General features: G+C 47.0%; 1 protein-coding gene across 14 annotated transcripts in view; it reads left to right on the top strand.

Moving 5' to 3' along the window:
* The first annotated feature begins 15,043 nt into the window (after window positions 1-15,043).
* GPATCH2L (G-patch domain containing 2 like) overlaps window positions 15,044-19,755 on the top strand; it is a 51,124-nt gene continuing 46,412 nt past the window's right edge. For 3 of the 14 annotated variants that reach the window (XM_040559088.1, XM_040559078.1, XM_040559084.1), the window contains exons 1-3: window positions 15,062-15,130; window positions 15,732-16,065; window positions 16,175-16,845. In XM_040559088.1, coding sequence (XP_040415022.1) covers window positions 16,187-16,845 — 659 coding nt within the window. In that variant the 5' untranslated portion in view covers window positions 15,062-15,130; window positions 15,732-16,065; window positions 16,175-16,186. Of the gene's footprint in view, window positions 15,131-15,610; window positions 16,074-16,174; window positions 16,846-19,755 lie in introns of those variants that run through there. The other 11 variants (XM_040559089.1, XM_040559081.1, XM_040559085.1 and 8 more) reach the window with 8 other exon arrangements.

Below are 19,755 nucleotides of genomic sequence, written 5' to 3'. Positions count from 1 at the left end.
TGTTCCACAATTAAGGTCTTCCCATAAACTTTTGTAGTTTGAGGGTGGTGATGGGGAGAGCTGTACACAGTGCCACTTTAAGCTTTTGTCTAGTCTTGTTTGACAGTACAGGGAAGGACAGCCCTTCAGACTGAAGGGGCAAACATATGGGTCAGGAGGAACAGATGTGACTTCTTGGTGATCCATAGGGCCGGGATAGATCTTATTTGTGGTACCGCTAGGTTAGGAGGATGAGTGGTTACATATAGATGTCAACAAAATCTATGTAATAAATAAAATGAAACCAATTCAAAATAGACCAAATGTGAAGGAATCAACTGACCTTAGTAGCTTCTCATAGCATCACTATTTCCACACTGGTATAGCTCTAAGGGCAGATCTTCAACCAGAGGAATAAATTATGGTTAGAGGAAATATCACTGAATAAGCTAAGAGTAAATATTATTTGTCCAGTTTGAATTAAAGGATAAGTGTATTCTTAAAGGATAAGTGTCTTTCTCACCAGGCCTGGACAGAACTACTGTCACACCTCATTGAAGTGCAAGGGCTCATAATTTATCATTAAAATACCTAAACTTAGAAAGAATCACGAAACTCAGCGATACCTGGAACAGGCAACCTACAGTTTCCAAATTATAAATCTTGGTCTTTCCTGCAAAGAAGACGACACATTTCTCCAGATTCTTGGCAGTGTCATGGTACATGTATAGTGGCTCTTCTCCTTTTCCTCTCCATTTTGTCATAACCGTGCTGGGAATCATAGATAGGAACTTACCTAATGCCTCATATTATAATTTCCATGCTAATGTGGCTCCACTGCAGATTTTCAGCAGTGTGTTTATTTCTGGAAGGGACTATGTGAGTTATGGGTAGTCTGTGTCACATTAGCAGTGTCATCAATATATTTGCAGATTCAGAGAAATTACAGTAGGAAAATTAATCCAGCCCCAAAATACCTATATGATTCCTTCCAAATGCTTACCTAACTTGGTCTTTAGGAAAATGATGGCGCTACCTCCACCTCTCTAACCACTTTCTTTTAGGACTTTGCTACAGAGACAGCTAAGAAGTTCTCCTTTCTAAATCTCCCTTCATGAAGTTTAAGGGGACAATTTCTACTCTTCAAGGACTCTGCCTCTTTGAAGCACCCTGCTATGTATCTGAAGATGGTCATCATGTACCCCTCCAGTCTTCTCTTCCATCTAGACTAAACAAATCTGCCTTGCTGGCCAGATTTTCTAGGTCTCTGATCACTCTTGCTCCCTGGGTCCTTCTGGCTGGTTCACTTTTTTCTTGAACTTCACTGTCCAGACTGGTTCTTAGCCTGTTCTCCATTGTCCATGCAGTCTCTTCCAGCTTGTCTTCTGTAAATCTATGGTTCTACTATTTTGTGTTGAAACTCTTGATGATGAGTGACCACCATCTGGAAAAGAGAAGAGTATACATCATTGGGAATCAGCTACAAAACTTATTGAAAATTATAAGGGTGGGAAGAAAAAAGGATGAACCTAACCAGTGCGTTGTCCGCTGAGTCATCTCCTATTTGATCATACTGGAGCTGTTGTCTTTTTAGTGTGGCTTAAAGAAAACCTCTCATGCAAAGTACTAGGGACTGAAATAGAACATGAATGGGAAATGGGGGACCAATATTGATATAGAGTTAAGTTACTTGGGTTAAAAGGAGCTGTGTGATTACATTTTTGCAGTTATTAACTCTAATAAGTGGGATTGCTTTCCATTGTGTTCCTTTTCCATAAGGGTTACAGACAGTAGGCATTGGCAGGAACTGTTTGGTGAACTGGAAATTTTAAATTAAGAAGTTCCAGATACGAAATCTGAGCATTTGTATCAGAAACCTTGGTTCTAGGGTTGTTGTAGGATATTACAGCACATAAACTACAAGAAACCCTTCCAAACAAAAGAAGGCAGTTATAAACTCACATACCAAGTGCAAAACCCCTCTTTTCTTCTGTCGTCAAGCCCAGACTAATTCCTCAAAGCTGTTTGGTGAATTCCAAACAGCAAATATACTCGAGAATTAAACCTGAATGAGCAACTCATGAATGGAGAAATAGGTTAAGTTTGGCAAATAGAGTATTTGTGAGATATTACTTGCTTGGCTTTATAGGGGGCTGGAGAGGACAAGCCAAAACACCTGTTCCTAGTCTTTGCACAAGAGAGGTTTCCTTGAAGAAGGCATTAAGAATCTGTTATTCTGGGTCAGAAAAGAGAAGCAAAAGGGGATGTTTTACTGGAGATGAGCTGTGGCAATGGTGATGGGAGGCAAAAAGAAATGACGGTAAACAGAGGGATTGGATGAGAATAGGCAGGGAGAATGAGAGCAACAGCTAAGTGGGAGATACCTGAGGGGTGGGGAGCATGGGGGAGGAGGCAAGTGAGTGAGGCAGGAGAAGACAGCGTGACTGTGTCTGATCTACACTGACGAGTACCAATGTTAACTGTCACCTCTCATCTCCAGACTAAATCACACCTGGAATTGGAGGCAGCAAGGAGCTGATAGAGGCAGCCTTAGAGAGCGGACAAGTCAATCAGAGCGGAGATGCGTGGAGAGACACCAGCTTTATAGGGCTCGGTGCCTTCATTCATCGCGGGATTTATACCTGTCAGCCTCCCGGTGGGGGGAGCGTGCTGGGACTCAACTTCAGCACCACTTAAAATGGGACAACAGACACATTACTGCAATCAGCCTCTGCTCTCCTTTCCTCCAGAGGGTGCATTTTATATTACAGGGAGTTCAGCTGCCTTTGCTACTCGCACTTGAAGCTGAATGTGCCTCCTGCCAGGAGGGAAAGGACTGCCTGCATCTCAGGACCTGAAGGGCTATTCCCCACACAGCTGAAATGCCCCAGACTAAAAGCAGAGGGAGGGCTGCGAGACCCTGGTTTTGTGTCTGCCAGCACATGGGGCAGGGGGAAATAGCAGGGTAACTGCTCGCTTACCGAAAGAAGGCTTCAGGAGCTATGTAGGCTGCTCAAGCCCATCTCATTATCTGAGTCTGCCATGATATTTATTAGAAGAGGTCAGCAGAGGCCAGACCAAGAGATCAGCCTTCTGTGTCTTCTACCCAGCTCTTCTCAAATACCTGCAGTGCTCCATAAAGACCCTCCTCTCCTTTCAAAAGAGCCCCCAGATCAGAACTCTTCCCTGCTGGCTAAATCCTGGGTACCCAAGCTTGTGATACAGGCTTTGAGCTGCCTGATCTCTTAATCCAGCTGTGTGTATTCATTTGAAACTGAAAGCAGCTCCTTTTTGTCGTCTGCTTCTCAGCATTAACTTCTCTTTGATGTAATTCTTGCTTCCGATGCGCTCTCCCTTCATGGGGAAGATTAGTGTGAAATTGGCCTGCTTCTCCAGAGACTGCAGTGTTAAGCCTCCAACACTTGGTCCTTATTGGAAATCCTTAACCCACATCAAGAGGAGGGGGAGGAGGGGGGAAAGGCAAGAGTCCCAGACTTGACTCTGGCAGGGCTCTGTCCCCTCTGTTCCCTTTGCTGTTTTGGGAGCGGGCAGCGTGGGGGTTGAAGGAGGTAGGGATGTGCTCTGAGAGGTGCAGGTATTTTGGAATAGGGATGAAGATGACATCCCAGCTGCTGGGATATATCCTCTCAGGTAGGATGAGAAGAGAAGACAGCAGTGCAGAGCTACTCAGAGCATGCGAACAGTATGCCTGGCCTGGTCTGAGTGACACCCACGGCTGGGGAGTTAAGTCACCAAATCGGTCATTGCTAATCTGCTTTGAAGAAGTAGGCTTGGAGCAGCATTGCCTAAGCCCGTGTGGTGGGGAGAAAGTCCAGGAGACACAAGTTCCCTCTTCTCCCTGGAGTGCTGTGGCTGCAGGGTAGCCTCCTGCTTCATCCGGACTTTCTCCCTCATGACAAGAGTGGTGAGCTTGGTGGGGGTGAACTTCAGCGAGTTCCTGAGTGTCCATGCCTCTGACAAGGATGAGTTTCCCTTACCATCAATGACAGGACGACCTCCTGTGCTCTCCCTCTCACCCTGCTTCTTGTGCTTGCCTTCCCCAACATGGCTGCTTTCTGCTTGTCTTTCCTCATCCCACCACTGCATTCTCTTCAACTTTGCTCCACCAACCGCTTCCACCAGCCCTTGAACCTGCTCCAGCCACTGCTTCTTCCAGCAGCCTCTGCCTCTCTCCTATCCTTGCTGTCCTTCCTGGTGGCTCTTCCTTGCTCCCTGCCCCCTCAGGCGCTGGTATCTCCTGGCTCCAGCCCCACCATCCCCTCCTGCCCAATCCTCCATTGCCCTCCCCACAAGCACACGGTGCTGTTACCTCTGGGAAGGGCCTTGAGCACCCCCCTTGGTTTAGCCTTGTGCTTCCTCTTGCTTGGCCACCCCCCTCCCTCACCCAGGTCTGCAAATCACTCCTTCCCATGTCAGCCAGCAAATTGGTTTATCCTCCCCCCATCCCAGCTTTCATTACCTTGCCGAAATGAAGCGATATCTCCTCGGCGGAGGCTTCCCGTTGCTGCAGCCAGTACCCAAATCATGAGAGCTGGCATAATAAATGAAGACAAAGTGCTGGCGGCCCGGGCCATCTCTCCCACCGCGCCACTAGCCGCTGCCAGCTTCATTATTCGCTTAAGTTGCCGGAGAAAATTACTTAACCCTGACCCGTGTATTAGGGCCCTGTATTAATGCTGCGACAGGCGTCTCTTACAGCAAAGAACAATTTATTAGAGCCGAAACAGGCTGCTTTTCTCTGTCATTTTTCCAATCTGAGCTTTGAACACACATCATTAAACTTGTCTGACTCTCTCCCCTTCTCCATCATTCCTTTTTTATTTTTTTAAACAGAAAGCGCTGCGGAGAATGGAGATTGTTCTGAACTCGCTGAGTGTCTTGGACTTTGCCCCTCCTTTCTCCCCCCATGCTCTTTCCTCCAAACACGACCCATGTCTCCATCTCTCTCTGTCTAATTCACCCTCACTCTCCTCTCTTTGTAGTCACATTTCTGTTTTTCAAACTCTTCCTCCTGAAATTCTCTCACGTTCTCTGCTTGTAGCTCTGCTTTTTTGTCTGTCCCTCTTTGTACAGGTGTCATGTTCTCGTTCGTTCAATGAATTTGGCTGATCTCACTTCTTTTTCTGTGCTGAACTAATGTTCTGGAGGAAAGATGCTGGGAAGTGCATACTCCCTGTGACAGAGCAGGGTCTGTTCCAGATTACACTGCCCTGGGACTTCCTGGGATGCCAGAGATCATCAGAGCATCTTGGAGTTGCCCTAAGAACTGGATTTCAGCACTCCCACCTTTGTCCCATTCTCTCCAAGGGCTCCAGCTAACTACAGTTTGGCCCTCGACATCACCCAGCATTGTGAGCACCAAGAAGGGTTTCAGCAGGACCAGCTGTGTATGTGGGAAGGAGCTTTCTTCTTAATTGCTGAGATGCTTCAGCATGCTTTGGTGGCATTCAATTATGCTCTCCTTTCTTCTTTAGCTGTCTCATTATGAGATCTAGAGTAACTCATGATAATGCAGAAAGATATGGTCAAAATAATCACTGTCCCTTTTGAATCCCATGCTGATGGACTCAACAAAAAGAAGCAAAGGGAAGTTAGATACAGGTGATGGCCAAGAAAGTAAAAATAAATAGGAACGTCGGTCATTTCAGTTCAGTAGCATTGAAGCTGCAGGTACTTTCTTGGTTGGTTTCCCACCTTCCTCAGTTAATTTGCTTTTAATTTTTTCTCTTTGTATACCATCTGTCAACTTCTATCTTGTTTTCTCATTGACCCATTTAATGAAACGATCACATAGATCTTATATCTCTAATATTAAAGTTCTGTCTGTTCTTTTTCTCCTTTTCAGCACTTTTTCCTGTTTGAGAAGCTGTAATCCTCTCTTCTCTATCCCGTCCATCTTCTGGAGTTATCTCAGTCACTGCTTTTGGTTCACTGTCACTACTTGGATCTTTTTCCTCCAAACATCTTCCCTTTCTGTTCCACTTATGTATTCCAGTTGTCCCCTTTCCTGGTCTCATTCTACACTAGTCAGTCTAATTGACACTTCAGAGCCATCGACTGGGATGGATTTAGTGGGAGGCTGAGCAGGCACTCTCCCCTCTTTACCATTTTCCTGATGTGCTGCAGAGAGTGAGAGGATGAGAAGCAGCCATGCAGGCTGTTCCTCAGACCTCATTGCTGCAGCCTCACAAAGCTGGTGCCAGAATACTGTCTGAGGCAGAAAGCAGCTAGCAGCTGAGGCTTTTCCAAGTGCCTGATCATTTTCGGTTTGAGATGTACGTCATTGATTTCACCACTTGAAGACAACCTCAATTATGTAAGTGTGGAACAATAGTTCAGGCTAGGCATCCACAGCCAGAGGCTACCACCAGCTTGCAGCTCTTTATGGCTTGGCTGGAGGATGCTTGTGTCCAACTGCCCAGGACTGAGTACTGCCGGTCGTGTGAGTGTATTTTTTTTTCCAGGGCCCCTCTGGTCAGAGTAGCTGAAGAGCCACGAAGTCTGTGTTGGCCTAATTATCAGCTGTGTTAGACCAAAGCTACCTATGAATTTGGGATCATCTTTATTCATTAATTGACTGATAATACTAGAAATTCAAGGCAGAGCGCTCAGCGTCTTTAGAAGAAGATGACATGACTAACAAATATAAAAAAAACTATAACAGGCTTTCTTCTCCATTTCCATTTTACTGGTGATTTCCATAAGAAAGTGGCAAGTAATGGACTTTGCTGAAGAGGAAAGGCTAAATATACAGATTTCTCACAAATCATTCTGACTTCAAAGTTTTCTAAGTCTGGCTCTGTGCCTACTATTAACCGTTGCCACAGACAGTCGTAACAATTTGCCGTTTGCTGGTAATTGTCTCATGGGGATAAGTGAACAAAGAGAAATTGCTAAGGATCGAATGGACCATGGTGACCACTCTGCCCTCCAACTAGCTTTCCAAGAGACCATGTACTTCTGGGTGTTTCCTCTATTGACAGCAATGAAACTTAGTGCTAAAATGGGAAGGTTTGCCTTGTGTGGAGGGTCTGCTTTGGATTCTGTCTGGATCTCCCTGAGGAGCTGGAGATTACTAGAGCTCAACACATGGTTATGGGTAGATGGGATTAGGCTAAGAAGAGGTAGGAGATCTGCATGGGGTGGGAGCTAGGAGAGGTTGTTTGTGCTACTTTATTGAGAGCTCTGTGTACTGTGAAACCAAACACTACTGTCTGCCTTCATGTTCTCCTTTGTGATTTAGAGGAAAAGAAGTCCATTTACCTTCTAAAAGTATTTCTATTTTCACATCAATTTATTGTGAGTGCCATACTATATTGAGTTTCCTGGAGTCTCAGGAGTGAGACATTCTGCTCCTCTCTCTACCCTAGAGGAGTGGTTTTCATCAAAGGAAGGGGAGAGTTCAGTCCCAATAATGTTTACAGTCTGCGTCTGCTCAGTTGATACTTCTCTGTTGCACCTTTTCTCTCCAGCTTGGAACTTGCCAAAGACCCCTTTGTCATCTCAGAACAGGATTTTTAACAGTCTTAAGTGCAGTGTTGGCAATGGACTAATAACAGAAAAACCCTAATAACTAAAGCATTAACTAATATTAATAATGGGAGCAACGGGTTAGATAGATCACTCTAATTAAGTAGAATCTTTATCATCATCTTGTCCACTACAAATTTGTTCTGGGATGCCAAAGATTTATATTAAAAAAAGAAGGAAAATTAAATTGATGGATTTTTTTTTCATTGCATCATTCACATGCAGGGTAGGAGAAGTTCAACTTTTTATCTGAGTCCCATCCCCTAATGTTTATGTGAGCTGGATGAATTTTCAAGGCTGCTTACCTTCCCGAAGGGGGCGAAAGTTATTTCTAGCAATGTCAGGAATCAAGGGGATTCTGCAGCTATTTGTCAGGGGAGCAATTCTGAGCTGAAGGACAGCAAATTCATGAAGACATACACATGGTGCATGAGATGGCTTGCGGGCTGGTGGGCTGTATCACAGCAGTGATACCTCTAAAATAGGGGAAATATCTTGCAGGGGACACGCATGCAAAGAGTGGTGCAAAAGCTGGATCAGAGTAGTATCAGGGGTAGTTTTCTTCCATCTGTATGTAATTTTAGTGAGCGAGATGGTCAGGAGTCCTAGTTTTTAGCCACCTGTTGAGGAAGCAGCTGAGAGACACCCTGAATGGCCATGCATGACCTCCCCTTGTAGCTTGGAAGGAGGCCAATGTTTTTTACATCTTCTTCTTTGACTACCAGCAAAAGGCATTCAAATGAACTCTCAGCTGGGCCTTTAGGACCTGGTCATCTCCAGTGGGTTTTCAGTTATGAGCATGCAGGCTCTGCCCCCACATAAAGCATCTCTCCAGCCACTGAAACTGCTGATCTTTGGAACTTCTTCGTGGCTTTTTCCTGCGATGTGTGCAGGGGGTCACGGCCTGACGGGGAGAAGAGGGGTGGAGGAGAAGGCAGTGAGGGTGAGAGGGGATGGTTGGTTGGTGCGGCTGCCCTTCTGCTGCAAGTCCCTCCCGAATTCCCTGCCACTCTCCTGCTTAGCCTGATAGTTCCTCCAAGTTCTCTAATCACCTTCTTGCTGTAATGAGCCTCTCATCTCACTGATGGAAATCAGGGTATTTGGTTATGAAAGGGACACTGTTAATAACACGATCTCTCTCTTCCCCACTCCATCCCCCACTCCCCCCACCAGCCCCCCTCCCAGCTCTCCACACAATTCTCTCAATTAACGATAGGCAGAAATTAATTTTTCCCCTGGACTGAAACAATTGCTTGGCGGAGGATTGCCAGCTCGGCTCCAGATAGGGACCTTTCCCAGCAGGGCCCAGAGAAAGGAGGAGAGACCAAGGCGATAAGCAGGGCCCTATCAGCAGCCACAGGACGCAGTAATACAAATGTTATCCTTAGAAATGTATTTAAAGAGGATATGTTTATAATTCGAAGGGGATTGTCAGGCTGCTCCCCTCCCCCTCCCCGCAGATCCATGCTGCCGCCTTCTTCCTTACCATGAAGCGCTCTCAAACCTCCGAAAGGCTTGGCAATGTCAGCACCGCAGGCTCCCCTGGCCGCTGCACGGGGCAGCAGGAGGGGGTGCCTGGGCTCCGTGCTGGGAACAGCCATGGAAAGTCACAGCACCCAGCACGCAAAAGCCAGGTAAGGCAGTGAGCAGGATCTGCTCAAGGGGCGGGGGCTTGCAGATCAGCTCAGGTCCCGAGCAACAAGAGGTAAGGACCAGGAAAATGCACGGTGCAGGAAGAAAGCGGTGGTAGAAGGGATGAGCACCCACATGGAGACAAGGGAGGGGAGTCCTGGCTGCAGGCTGGACTGGAGGGCAGAGGGAGGTTAGGTACATCCTGGGACAGGGATACAGCTGCTGCTGTGTGCAAAGGTTTTAGTAACACTTGTGACTCAGGGATCGCTGTCATCTTGGTTGCTTTCTAAAGCTATGCATTTACAGACCCATATGCGTAAGAGATCCATGTGTCATCCAGGCCCAGACCAACCTACAGATGCCAGAAAACTTGCAGGGCTCCTCCAACAAGTGTGCCCTTGGCTGAAACACCCAGCTCTGTTCATACATGCAGCTAGCAGAACATATTCATCTTCCCCTTGAATTGGGAATGACAATACAACCAGTGAGGCCTTCTGGCACTTCTGCTTGGCTGCTTTATGCAGACTTGTGGCATGCCCTGCAGCGCTATCTATGAAGACCTTCTGCATTCCCGTATTCCAGCTGCTCTCACTGCAACAGGCAGAGAATGACAAGGTGCAAGGACAACAGGAGAGGAGCAAGAGGACCTTCAGGAAGCAAAACCTGCAATTATTATAACTGAAAAAGTCATCATTCCACTCTCCTCGAGGCTTCACCAGTCCTTGTGGGTGATCCCTGCATTTGGCTCTGCGGGCTGTTTGAGGCCCACAACTTTTGAAATGCTGCTTGCTCTTGCTGACGGCAAGCTAGCATCCAGTTCCTGCCACCCGACATTAACGTCCACGATGTTCCAGCGCCCACCAGCATCACCAGTGCCACTTCCAGCTCTTTGCTTCCACAGTGAACATATTTCTTTTCTGAGCATCAAAGAATCCTCAGAGAATTTAGCTGGGCCCCTGAGGCCTGCTGGGAGACTGATGAGTGTCCCTTTGAGTGGCTCAGAGGCCACTGTTATTACACCAGCGATGGCTGGGGGACAGGCAGCCATAGCAAGAACCCAGACTGTTACAGTTATACAGGAGGCAGTGATCTATCGCCAAATAAAGAAAATCATCAAATAAAATGAGTTAGATAAGAGACGAGCAGCTTCATGATCAGGCTTTTGGTTGTAAGACTAGGGGTATTCCTGTAACTTGTTTAGTGGTTCTTCAGTTCCTGTCTTGCTTGCCCTCAGTTTCTCTTTTTGTTTAGTTCTTACTTCCAATTTACAACACTATTAACACCCTGCATACTATATACAAGTGTCCTTGCCATGGAAGAATCCAAGTAAAACTGGTTTCTCTAATTTTTAAATTTCTTTCCCGAGGAACTCTGCATCTGTGACACTTTGTCTCTTGCCTATCACAGAAACAATCACGTTTGCTTTAAGCTGTCTTACACCTATTTGTTTAAGGCGCCCTCTCCACAGTAGATAGGAATTTGACTTGGCCATATCAGCAGGACTGGCCCCTTGTCACAACTCTCACCACGTACCCCACACGTGGTCATTGCTCAGCCAACTGCTTGCAGACACAAATCCCTCATGAATCCTGACTGAGGTTGGATCTGCATCTTCATTCAGTGCTCAGAAAGAACAGACTCTGACATCTGTTGGAGGGAGGCACCAAGAAGGGTCTTGTCCTGTGCAGAGCCTCCCAGATACATTTTTTTTCCACTTTCAGGTGCTATTTAAATTTGGGCAATATTGGCAGTTTGGAAATTGGGCTTTGAAGGTGCCTGAGGGACTGTTCTTACAAGATGAGGAGGCCCAGGCCACCAGTTACACCAATCCACTGGCTTTTTGACAAAGACACCGAGAAAGTGCCTCCATCTGGCCCAAGTATACCTGTTTCTGGTGAGGGCCTGCTCCCTGAGCCAGGGTATGTCCTACCAAAGCCACACTGTCAGCCCAGGGCTTTCCAATGGGCATCTCACGGCTTGAGAGCCAAAGTCTCCAGAAACTCCTTCCGGGTGGTGGGGAGGGAGGGAAGCGTGGTGGTACAGCCTTGTCCACCATGCACTTCTTCACTCCCTCCCTTTCAGCCCTGTCCTTTCTCAATACCCAGGAAAGATTAACTCCTCTCCGCGCGCCAGAGAAAGTTATTATCATTAATGAAGAATTAAAAGGGAGCGATTAATAAAGGGCCCTTATCTGGCAGCGAGGAGGAGGCTGGACAATGGGAGGAAGATGGAGAAAATGAAAAACAATAAATATGAAGCGTAAAAGGAGGCGAGCACTGCTCCCACTTGTTAGATCGCAGCTGCATCTCCTGAGGGGGGAAGGCTCCAAATTGCTAATTACTGCCTCTGAAAAGACCTCGCTCTGATATGTTTTCTGCTGAAAGGTTCCCATTAATGAAGCAGCGATGATGCCGTTTCCCTTTGACTTGCCTTCAATTCCCTCCCTGAGCTTCCTCCCAAGCCGGGAACAATGCGGCCCTGGGAGCTGGCGGCTCCCACAGGCCTCTCGGAGACCAGGCCGGGGGCAGCCGAGTGAGGGGAGCCGAGCCGGCTGTGAAATATGGAGGGGGGAGATAAGGCAAAGACAGAGGAAAGAGGCTCACTCCCAGGAGCCCAGGGAAAATTTGCAGTTATTATGAAGGAGATGAGACAGATTAAAAGCCCTTGTGTTCTGCGCTGCCCTTTTATTTAGTGGCTTCATCTCCGAGATGAAAGAAGTTGGAAATGACTTTCTCCGCATTTTGCTGCAAGAAGCTTCACGGCACATTTTTTGACTTTATTCCTCCCTTTGTCTCTTGTCCCCTTTCTGTCTCTCTCTTTTTCCTTTTAACCCCTGGAAGGTTTTGCTGAGAAGCACCATGGGACCACTCAGATCATTTGCTGGGGTAGAGCAACGACCCTTTTACTCTTCCCGTCCTACCAGGCCATACCTCTCCCCGTGCCAGCTGGAGCATGAGCTGGGCAAAGAAGCAGCAACAATGTGCTGTAAGCATCCCACGGACCTTCCTTTCCTGCTCACCTCAGGAATGTCCCTCACCACCACCATCTCCGCTCCCATCTCTAGTCCCAGAAACAGTTTGGTGCTGGTCACAACAGCCTTTGGGCAGGAAAAAGATAGCTACATGTGCAAACCCCAGGAAAGGCTAACAGTCCAGCTAGGATAAGAGTGCTGAACATTTTGCACCCCCAGAGCATTTCACAAGCAAAATTAGTGCTAAGAAGATGGGTCAGTTCCTGTTGTCCACGCAGGAAAACCACAAACTACACAAAGATAAAACAATTTGCCAGGGATGCGGGATGGAGTTGAACTCAGGCAAGGATTCAGAATTTATAATCACTGTCTCACTTCTCGACTTTGTGAGACAGAACAGAAATATCATAAACTGCTCAAAACTAGATTACCCCAATTGCCCCATTATATTTCTCCAACTCCTATTGCCTTTTTTTTTTTTTTTCTTGTACCGTGAATGAACTATTTCTGGATTGTATTAGTAGTTCTTGTGACTCTTGCAAATTGCAAAAACACTTCTGCTACCCTTAACCTTCTTCCAGAAAATCAAACCCCACCTCCCCCAAATCAGGAAAAAGGCTGCTGACATCTACTGAAATTTAGTTTAAAATGCTGAAAATTGTTTAAAAAAAAATGGACAGGTGAAGTAAAATTTATATCAGTGGCAAAACAGCTTGTTGATCAACAGAACAGCAGAGAGCTGTTTGGGAAAACAAATGGAAAATAAGAGAAATTAGACTGGGCATCTGCTGTTGTGCATCTGCCCAGGACACACCAACACAGGAATGCTTTACACAACTGTTTGTCTAATTTGTTGTCCTGCCCGGAACCGCAGCCAGCACGGAGTGATCGAAATGAAGGGGTAAGAAGCTCTGAAGTGGATGTTTACAGAATAACCTTCCCATCAGGGGAGTTTCTCTCTAACCCAGACATTTTGTAGCTGCTTTATATCCTGAAGCACGAAAAAGGATTGCAGTGGTAAAACAGGATTAGATTTTAGGAGGGATTGGCTCTCAGATCCGAGAGTAAAAAGAAAACCCCTGTATTGGAAATAGGAAACTGACAGGGAAAACAAAATGCTGCAGTCAAATAGAGTGAGTTAATGCCATAGAAAGGGTTAAAAAGACAAAAGCACAGACATTTAGAGATGAATTGATGCAGAGAAAGTAACTTAACTGAAGTCAATAATTAAGAATTGGATAAAAATGATCTACTGAATGACTGTTTTTCTTCTTTTAATATTTTTTTCCACTGAAATTTTTCAGACAACTAAAAGGTAATGAAAATGTTAAAATGACAGCTCAGAACGAAATAAGGGACGAATTGGAGAAATGGCATGGAGAGAACTCGATGAAGCTAAATGGCGATTGTCCTAGAGGGGTGTAGGAATCAGCCACGAGCTCAAGGATTCTCTTACGGTCATTTCTGAAGTATCTTAGCAAACTAGGGAGGGTGCCAGAGGACTGAGGAAGAGCAAGCACAGTACCAGTCATTTAGGGGGGAGCAGGGGGAAGTCGCGATCTTGGCAATTATCACCCTTTCAGAATAACTTCTGTTCCTGGCCACATGACAGAATAGAGGCAGAAAAAAATGCAAAAATACAAAAGATAATAGATCCATGAGCAATAAGCAGCGGTGTAGATTTATAGAGAACAAATCATGTCAGACAAACCTGATTACTTTCTCTGATTTAATTTACAAAATTAGCAGATGAAGAGAATGCCATGTACATAATATATCTGGACTTCAGCAAAGCCTTTAATATATTGCCTCGTAAAATGTTACTTGAAAAATGAACCAATATTGTCTTGAATATGAATGCTGCCACATGGATTAAATAAACGGAAAGACAGGAAACAAAAGGAAACGCTAAGTAAAACGTGAGTGTGGGGACACACTTGGCTTTACTGATGGCTGCTGGTGATCTAGAAAATGGGAAAGATTATAAGAATATGCTGTGACAATATGAAGTGAGGTACAGCTCTTAAGGACAAGGGAATTACACAGAGAGGTTTAACTTGAGAAATAACAAAGTTTCATCCAGATATATAAAATCGGTGTGTCAGCACTGAAATGAAATGGAGGAGTTTTGGTACATCGTTTACTGGTTACCTACATCTTACAATTAAAAAATAAAAATAAAAATCAAGCAGTGCAAGAGTGAGCGCATGACAAGAGCTGCGAACATACAGCTTCTATTAGCAGCTAATGATCTGTAGAGACACGGGCTGGGACTCCGACAACAGGACCTACCAAAGCACAAATCTTCAGAAAATCGATAAGGAACATCGGGCCTTCTATAGGGCAGATGTTACTTTCATTCGCAAGCAGGCCAGAGGTCAGATAAGCCGGTGGCTGATATTTCCATAAATAAGAACTTCATAAACCGACCCATGGCACCTGATAATATACATGCACTAAATCAAGGGATGTGTCGAGATTAGAGATCTGGGTGCCGAGCTTCAGGAAGGACCTCAGACGCTGGGCCATGTGTCTGAAGGTGTTCAGTGGTCACTGGGGTGAAACATGAAAACACGAGGGGATCTTCATGTGGGACAAGTTGTGGTCGTGGTTTGGGGTGACAGTGAACCTCGGTGGCGTGGCAGCAGTCCCAGCACCTCACAGACACCCCCCCACGAAGCAGTGCCACGTTGAGGCACCTCATGTCCACCCTATCCCAAAAGCGCCTGGAAGAGGATCGGGGGACACAACTCCGCCAGCTTAAGCCCAGTAACAGGAGCACTGCGGAGGGGACGCCCCTCCGAGCACCCCGCCATTACGCGGCGCTCCCTCAGAGCACCCCGCCGGCCCCGAGGGGCGGGCCTCGAGGCGCCGCGGCCCCGTCCCGGGCCAACCCCCGGCGCCAGGCCCGCCCCTCGAGCGGGGCGGGCGGGGAGGAAGCGGCCCGGGAAGGCCGGAAGCGCCGTTGCGAGGGGCGGGCGGAGCGGCCGCTGGCCGGTGAGCGGGGACGGGGGACCGCGGCCCGGCGGCGGGGCCGGGAGGGGGCGGCGGGGCCGGGAGGGGGCGGCGGGGCCGGGAGCGGCTCGGCCGGGCCGGGCCGGGCCGGGTCGGGCCGGGCCGGCGGGGGCCCGGTGGGCTCCCTGGCCGGGCCTCGGTGCGCGGCAGGCCCGTGCTGCGGGGCCGGGGGCTGCCCGGGGGGCTGCGGGAGGGCGCCGGCTGCCCCTCGGGGCGGAGAGGCGTTGTGGGGCGGCCGGGGGCGGCCTGCGGCAGCCGGGGCTGCTCTGGGACGGGGCTGCGGGTGTTTGCAGGCTCGGGCCCGGTGGCTGAGTGTGAAACCTTCAGTTTGGGGAGGGAAATCCCGCCCCGGCGTGGCACGGAGGGGGAGGTGACTGTGGTGGGGTTAGGAGTTTGGCCAGGAGCTTAGGACACTAACAGCCCAGGGGTAGGGCGGGCGGGTGGGTGGGAATTCTGCCTGTGGCAAGTGGGGCTTGGTCTTATGCACGCCGTTGTAAGGAGCACAGTGTCCGTGTGTCTTGTTTTGCTGCTGATTTGGTGCTGACTTGCAAACTGCCTGTTTTACTTTTTGTTTTGCTCCCAGCTTTACTGCCTGTCTACTTTTTGGAAGACTTCAGTCTGTTTGCCGTGCAGGCTGATCCCTGTGGCTTATAGTAACCAACACAATCACATGAGGTAGAGAGCTAGTTGCAGGCTCTGTTGCTCTTAAGATGTGTAATAAAGCACATCCCTTCAAAGCAAAAGATGCAGCCGTAAGGCCCTTCCAGACGCAGAGCACTTGACCCAGCTGCCGCAGTAGTGACGTCTCTGCCACCATGGTTAGAAGCGGGTTTTAACTCTTGCAAAAGGAAGGAAGGAGTGAACATTAGCCCAAGAAACAGCAGTTGCGCTGCATTGTTTCTCCTAGGCAGCTCAAAGTAAGTGCGTAACTCAGTTAATGTTACAAAGGCTATAGCATACTGTGGTTTAGCAATGTGTTAGTAGTGACACTTATGTCTGGTGCTAATTGTTTGCTGTTGTTTTTAGTAGGTATTGCCAATGGATGAACTGGTGCATGACTTGGCTTCAGCCTTAGAGCAGACTTCAGAACAAAACAAGCTGGATGAGCTATGGGAAGAGATGGCCCTAAGCCCACGGCAGCAGCGACGTCAGCTTCGCAAGAGACGGGGTCGCAAACGACGCTCAGACTTCACGCATCAGGCAGAGCATGCCTGCTGCTACAGCGAGGCCTCAGAGTCAAGCTTGGATGAAGCTGTGAAGGATTGCCGGGAGGTGCTGACAGCCAATTTCAGTGACTCTGATGACACAGCAGTGGTCAAACGACATCCAGCTCTCAGTGCCACCCTGAGGAGCAAGCAACACTCGTGGCATGAGTCAGACTCCTTTACAGAGAACGCGCCGTGTCGACCTCTCAGGCGCCGTCGGAAAGTCAAACGCGTGACATCAGAGGTGGCTGCCAGCCTCCAGCAGAAGCTCAGGGTGTCGGAGTGGAACTATGAGAGGGGCTGCAGGTTCAAGTCAGCTAAGAAACAACGTCTTTCACGCTGGAAGGAAAACGCCCCTTGGACATCATCTAGTCGTGGCCTTTGTGAAACAGGAGAGAACAGGCCCTTCCTCAGCAAAGGGGGAAGGAAGGAGCGGATGGAGTGCGAAGCTGATGAGCAGAAGCAGGGCTCAGATGAAAATATGTCTGAATGGTGAGATCTCAGTTTCTTCCCTGTGTTAGAGCTAGATGGCTGCCTTGCTTGCAGCTGCTTGTAAATCCTGTGCTTTGCTTTTAGAAGTTCTTATCAAAATTATTCAGTGCTGTTCTCTTTTTGAAGAGGGGAAATCCCTCAGTTACTTTTAATCTGTAGATTTTTTTCCAGCAGCATTTCCTGTTAGTGCTGTACTGATGACCCAAACACTTTGAAAAGTTGGTGAAGTTATTATGTTTCTGACTTATATTATACAAGCAGCCCTCTGAAAAGTCTGTGGCCCTGCTGCTACAAAGTAGCATGCGTGTGGCTTGAGAATTGGCAGCTAAATCCACTGCGGGCACTTCGGTTGTCTGATTGATTTGAACTGATCTTAGATTCTTGTTTTCAGAACTTACCATAAGTGATAGAGAACAGGTCAGATCTCCCATCGTGACCGCTAGTCCTCTGTGCAGGTACTGTATGGACCTCAGTCAAAACATCTTGTCTACTGTTCTGCATCTCTGAGTGGATCTGGAATCAGGTCCTGGAAAGCTAGCTTTGGGAGAAAGTAGTGAGAAGATTAATTCAGTTTCACACGACTTCTTTATACTTACAGGATAGGTCTGCACAAGCAGCGGAGTCTGGTATATCTCTGTGTCCCGTTTTGAAAAACTTTTGATGAAATAAGAAATGTAGAGATGAAAATAAGAAATGTAAATATTGTGGTCTGAGTTTGTTCGTGTGTTGCTCTTGAGAAGTTTTCCCTTGAGTTTCATTTTTAGAATATTTGGGGTTGTAATGCTGCTTCTGTACAAAGAGACTTTTCAGGTTAGAAAAGAAACAACTGCTGAGAGTCAAATGGAGGAGATTTCTTAACGAATGGTGTACTAAAAGGGAATAGAGACTGTCATTGTGTGAGAAGCAGGAGACGTTCAATACAAAAATTGTATTACTTTTCATACACACAATTTTTGGAACTCTGCTGTGGGACACTTTGGAGAAACTTTTCTGTATCCAAAAGGGGGATGTGGAGGATGGATTTATCAGGGGCTGTTAAGCATTATAGTCCAGATGGAAGATCTTGCTCAGGAAGTCCCGAAACTGCTGGAAGCTATAGGATCATACCGAAGAAATAGTCAGTCGGTGTTACGATCTTATATTCTTTCCTTGGGCATCCACTATAATAGGCACTGTCAGAGAGAGGACAGTGAATTTGACAAGTATAATTGTTTGCTCCAGTGTAATTGTTCGTATGTTCGGGTTCATTTAAGTGTTCTGGCTGTCTAGCTGCTGCAGTTTGTCAGAGCGGACAAGTGGCACTTAGTTATTGAGGGCTTTGTGGGTAATAGCTGCAAACTCCTCAAAGGTATTTTCTGAGAGACTCTGAAAAGCACAGGCTGTGATACGTCCTCACTGTCCTGATCCCGGGAACCACTATTGCTTTTTTGGTTTGTATGTGACTGCTAGAGGATGGAAGTAGCAAAAAAAGGTCTTTTTTTCTTGAAAAGTGGCTCTCTTTAGGTTAAAAAGTGAGTACAGAGTGGGCCTTTTCAAGAGACTAGTGGATGCGTTTTTGTTATGAGTTGTTAAAAGCACTTCAGACTTTTCAGGGCTGTTGCTGGTGGTCCAGGAAAGGAAACGCTGAGTAGCCCCTGAATGTTGCACGTCACTGGTGATGGACTGAGAGATACCCTTACTTGATGTGGCAGTGATGGACAGGGTTCCTTGAGGTTTTTTTTTTCCACCAGTCAGAGCCTGTTCCATCATGTCAAACTTGAACTTAAACCAGCAGGCTTTCATCCAGCCTTTATTTGTGCCAGACTTTAAAAGAGTAAGCAAACAGCTTTGTCTGGACTGTTACTTAAGGACCACGCTGAGGATATTGCTTTGTTCTGTCTCAGTTGTCCCTTGCTCTCAAAGTAATTATTGTGCAAGTATCTGCATCAAATGACACTTACCGTCTGCTGCCAAATCCTTGGGATTCTCTTTCTGAGAAATCAAATATTTCTCAGAGTATTTGATGTCTCCAACACCACATGTGTGATCTGCGCTGTGACTCACTAGGGAGGGTCAAAGTTGGAGAGAAACACACGCAACCCTCTTCGCTGCAGACTATCCCTCGCAGCAGTGAAGGATCACGCTTTGGTCTCTGCTGCTCCAAATATAGCTGCTAGCAGAGCGAAACTGGCTGTGCTCACCCTGCTCTTACTCTGCTCTAGCTGCTTTTCCTGGTACCATGAGAGGAGTACTTTGCACAGATGTGTAACAAGGACATACCCTGAGGAAAGCAGAAGAAAATTGGATGCCTAGGAGAGAGGATCATATGGGTGTCATCACAAGCTGAGGGGAGGGAAGGTGACTGATAAAGCTCACGGTACTTGGAAACAGCCCATCGTGATCGAGCAATTTATGGAGTGTTTTGATACTGTATTGGTTCCGTTGCTGTTCATGGAATCATTTTGGTTGGAAAAACGTTCAAGATCATCACGTCCAACCACCTAACACTGCAAGTCCGCTGCTAAACCATGTCCCTAAGCACCACATCCACACATCTCTTAAATACCTCCAGGGATGTTGACTCCACCACCAGGGTCCCTGCCTTGTGTCCTTTGCTTTTCACCTGAGAAAAGAGACCCCCGGTGATGGGGAGTTTCACAAAACTAATGTGTTTTTAGACAACTAAGTTGTACCTTCAGAACTGATGGTTTCTTTCACCTTCTTTTTCCTCCACTCCAATGACACTTGCTTTTCTTTGTTATGTAGGAAAGAATCTCTTTAAATGCTAACATACCAGCATTTTCTCTGCTTTCTACAAAGCCCCTTATCCTAAGTCAGATCAAAAGCCTACTGTATTCAGTAGATAAACTCCCATTCATTGAGAAAGCTTTGGAAATGTATACTTAACTGGGAGGTAGTACTTACAGTTTG

Source organism: Cygnus olor, chromosome 5, assembly GCF_009769625.2.
Source record: "Cygnus olor isolate bCygOlo1 chromosome 5, bCygOlo1.pri.v2, whole genome shotgun sequence".
In the NCBI taxonomy this organism is placed as follows: Eukaryota; Metazoa; Chordata; class Aves; order Anseriformes; family Anatidae; genus Cygnus; species Cygnus olor.
This window is presented reverse-complemented; position numbering and strand designations above follow the sequence as displayed.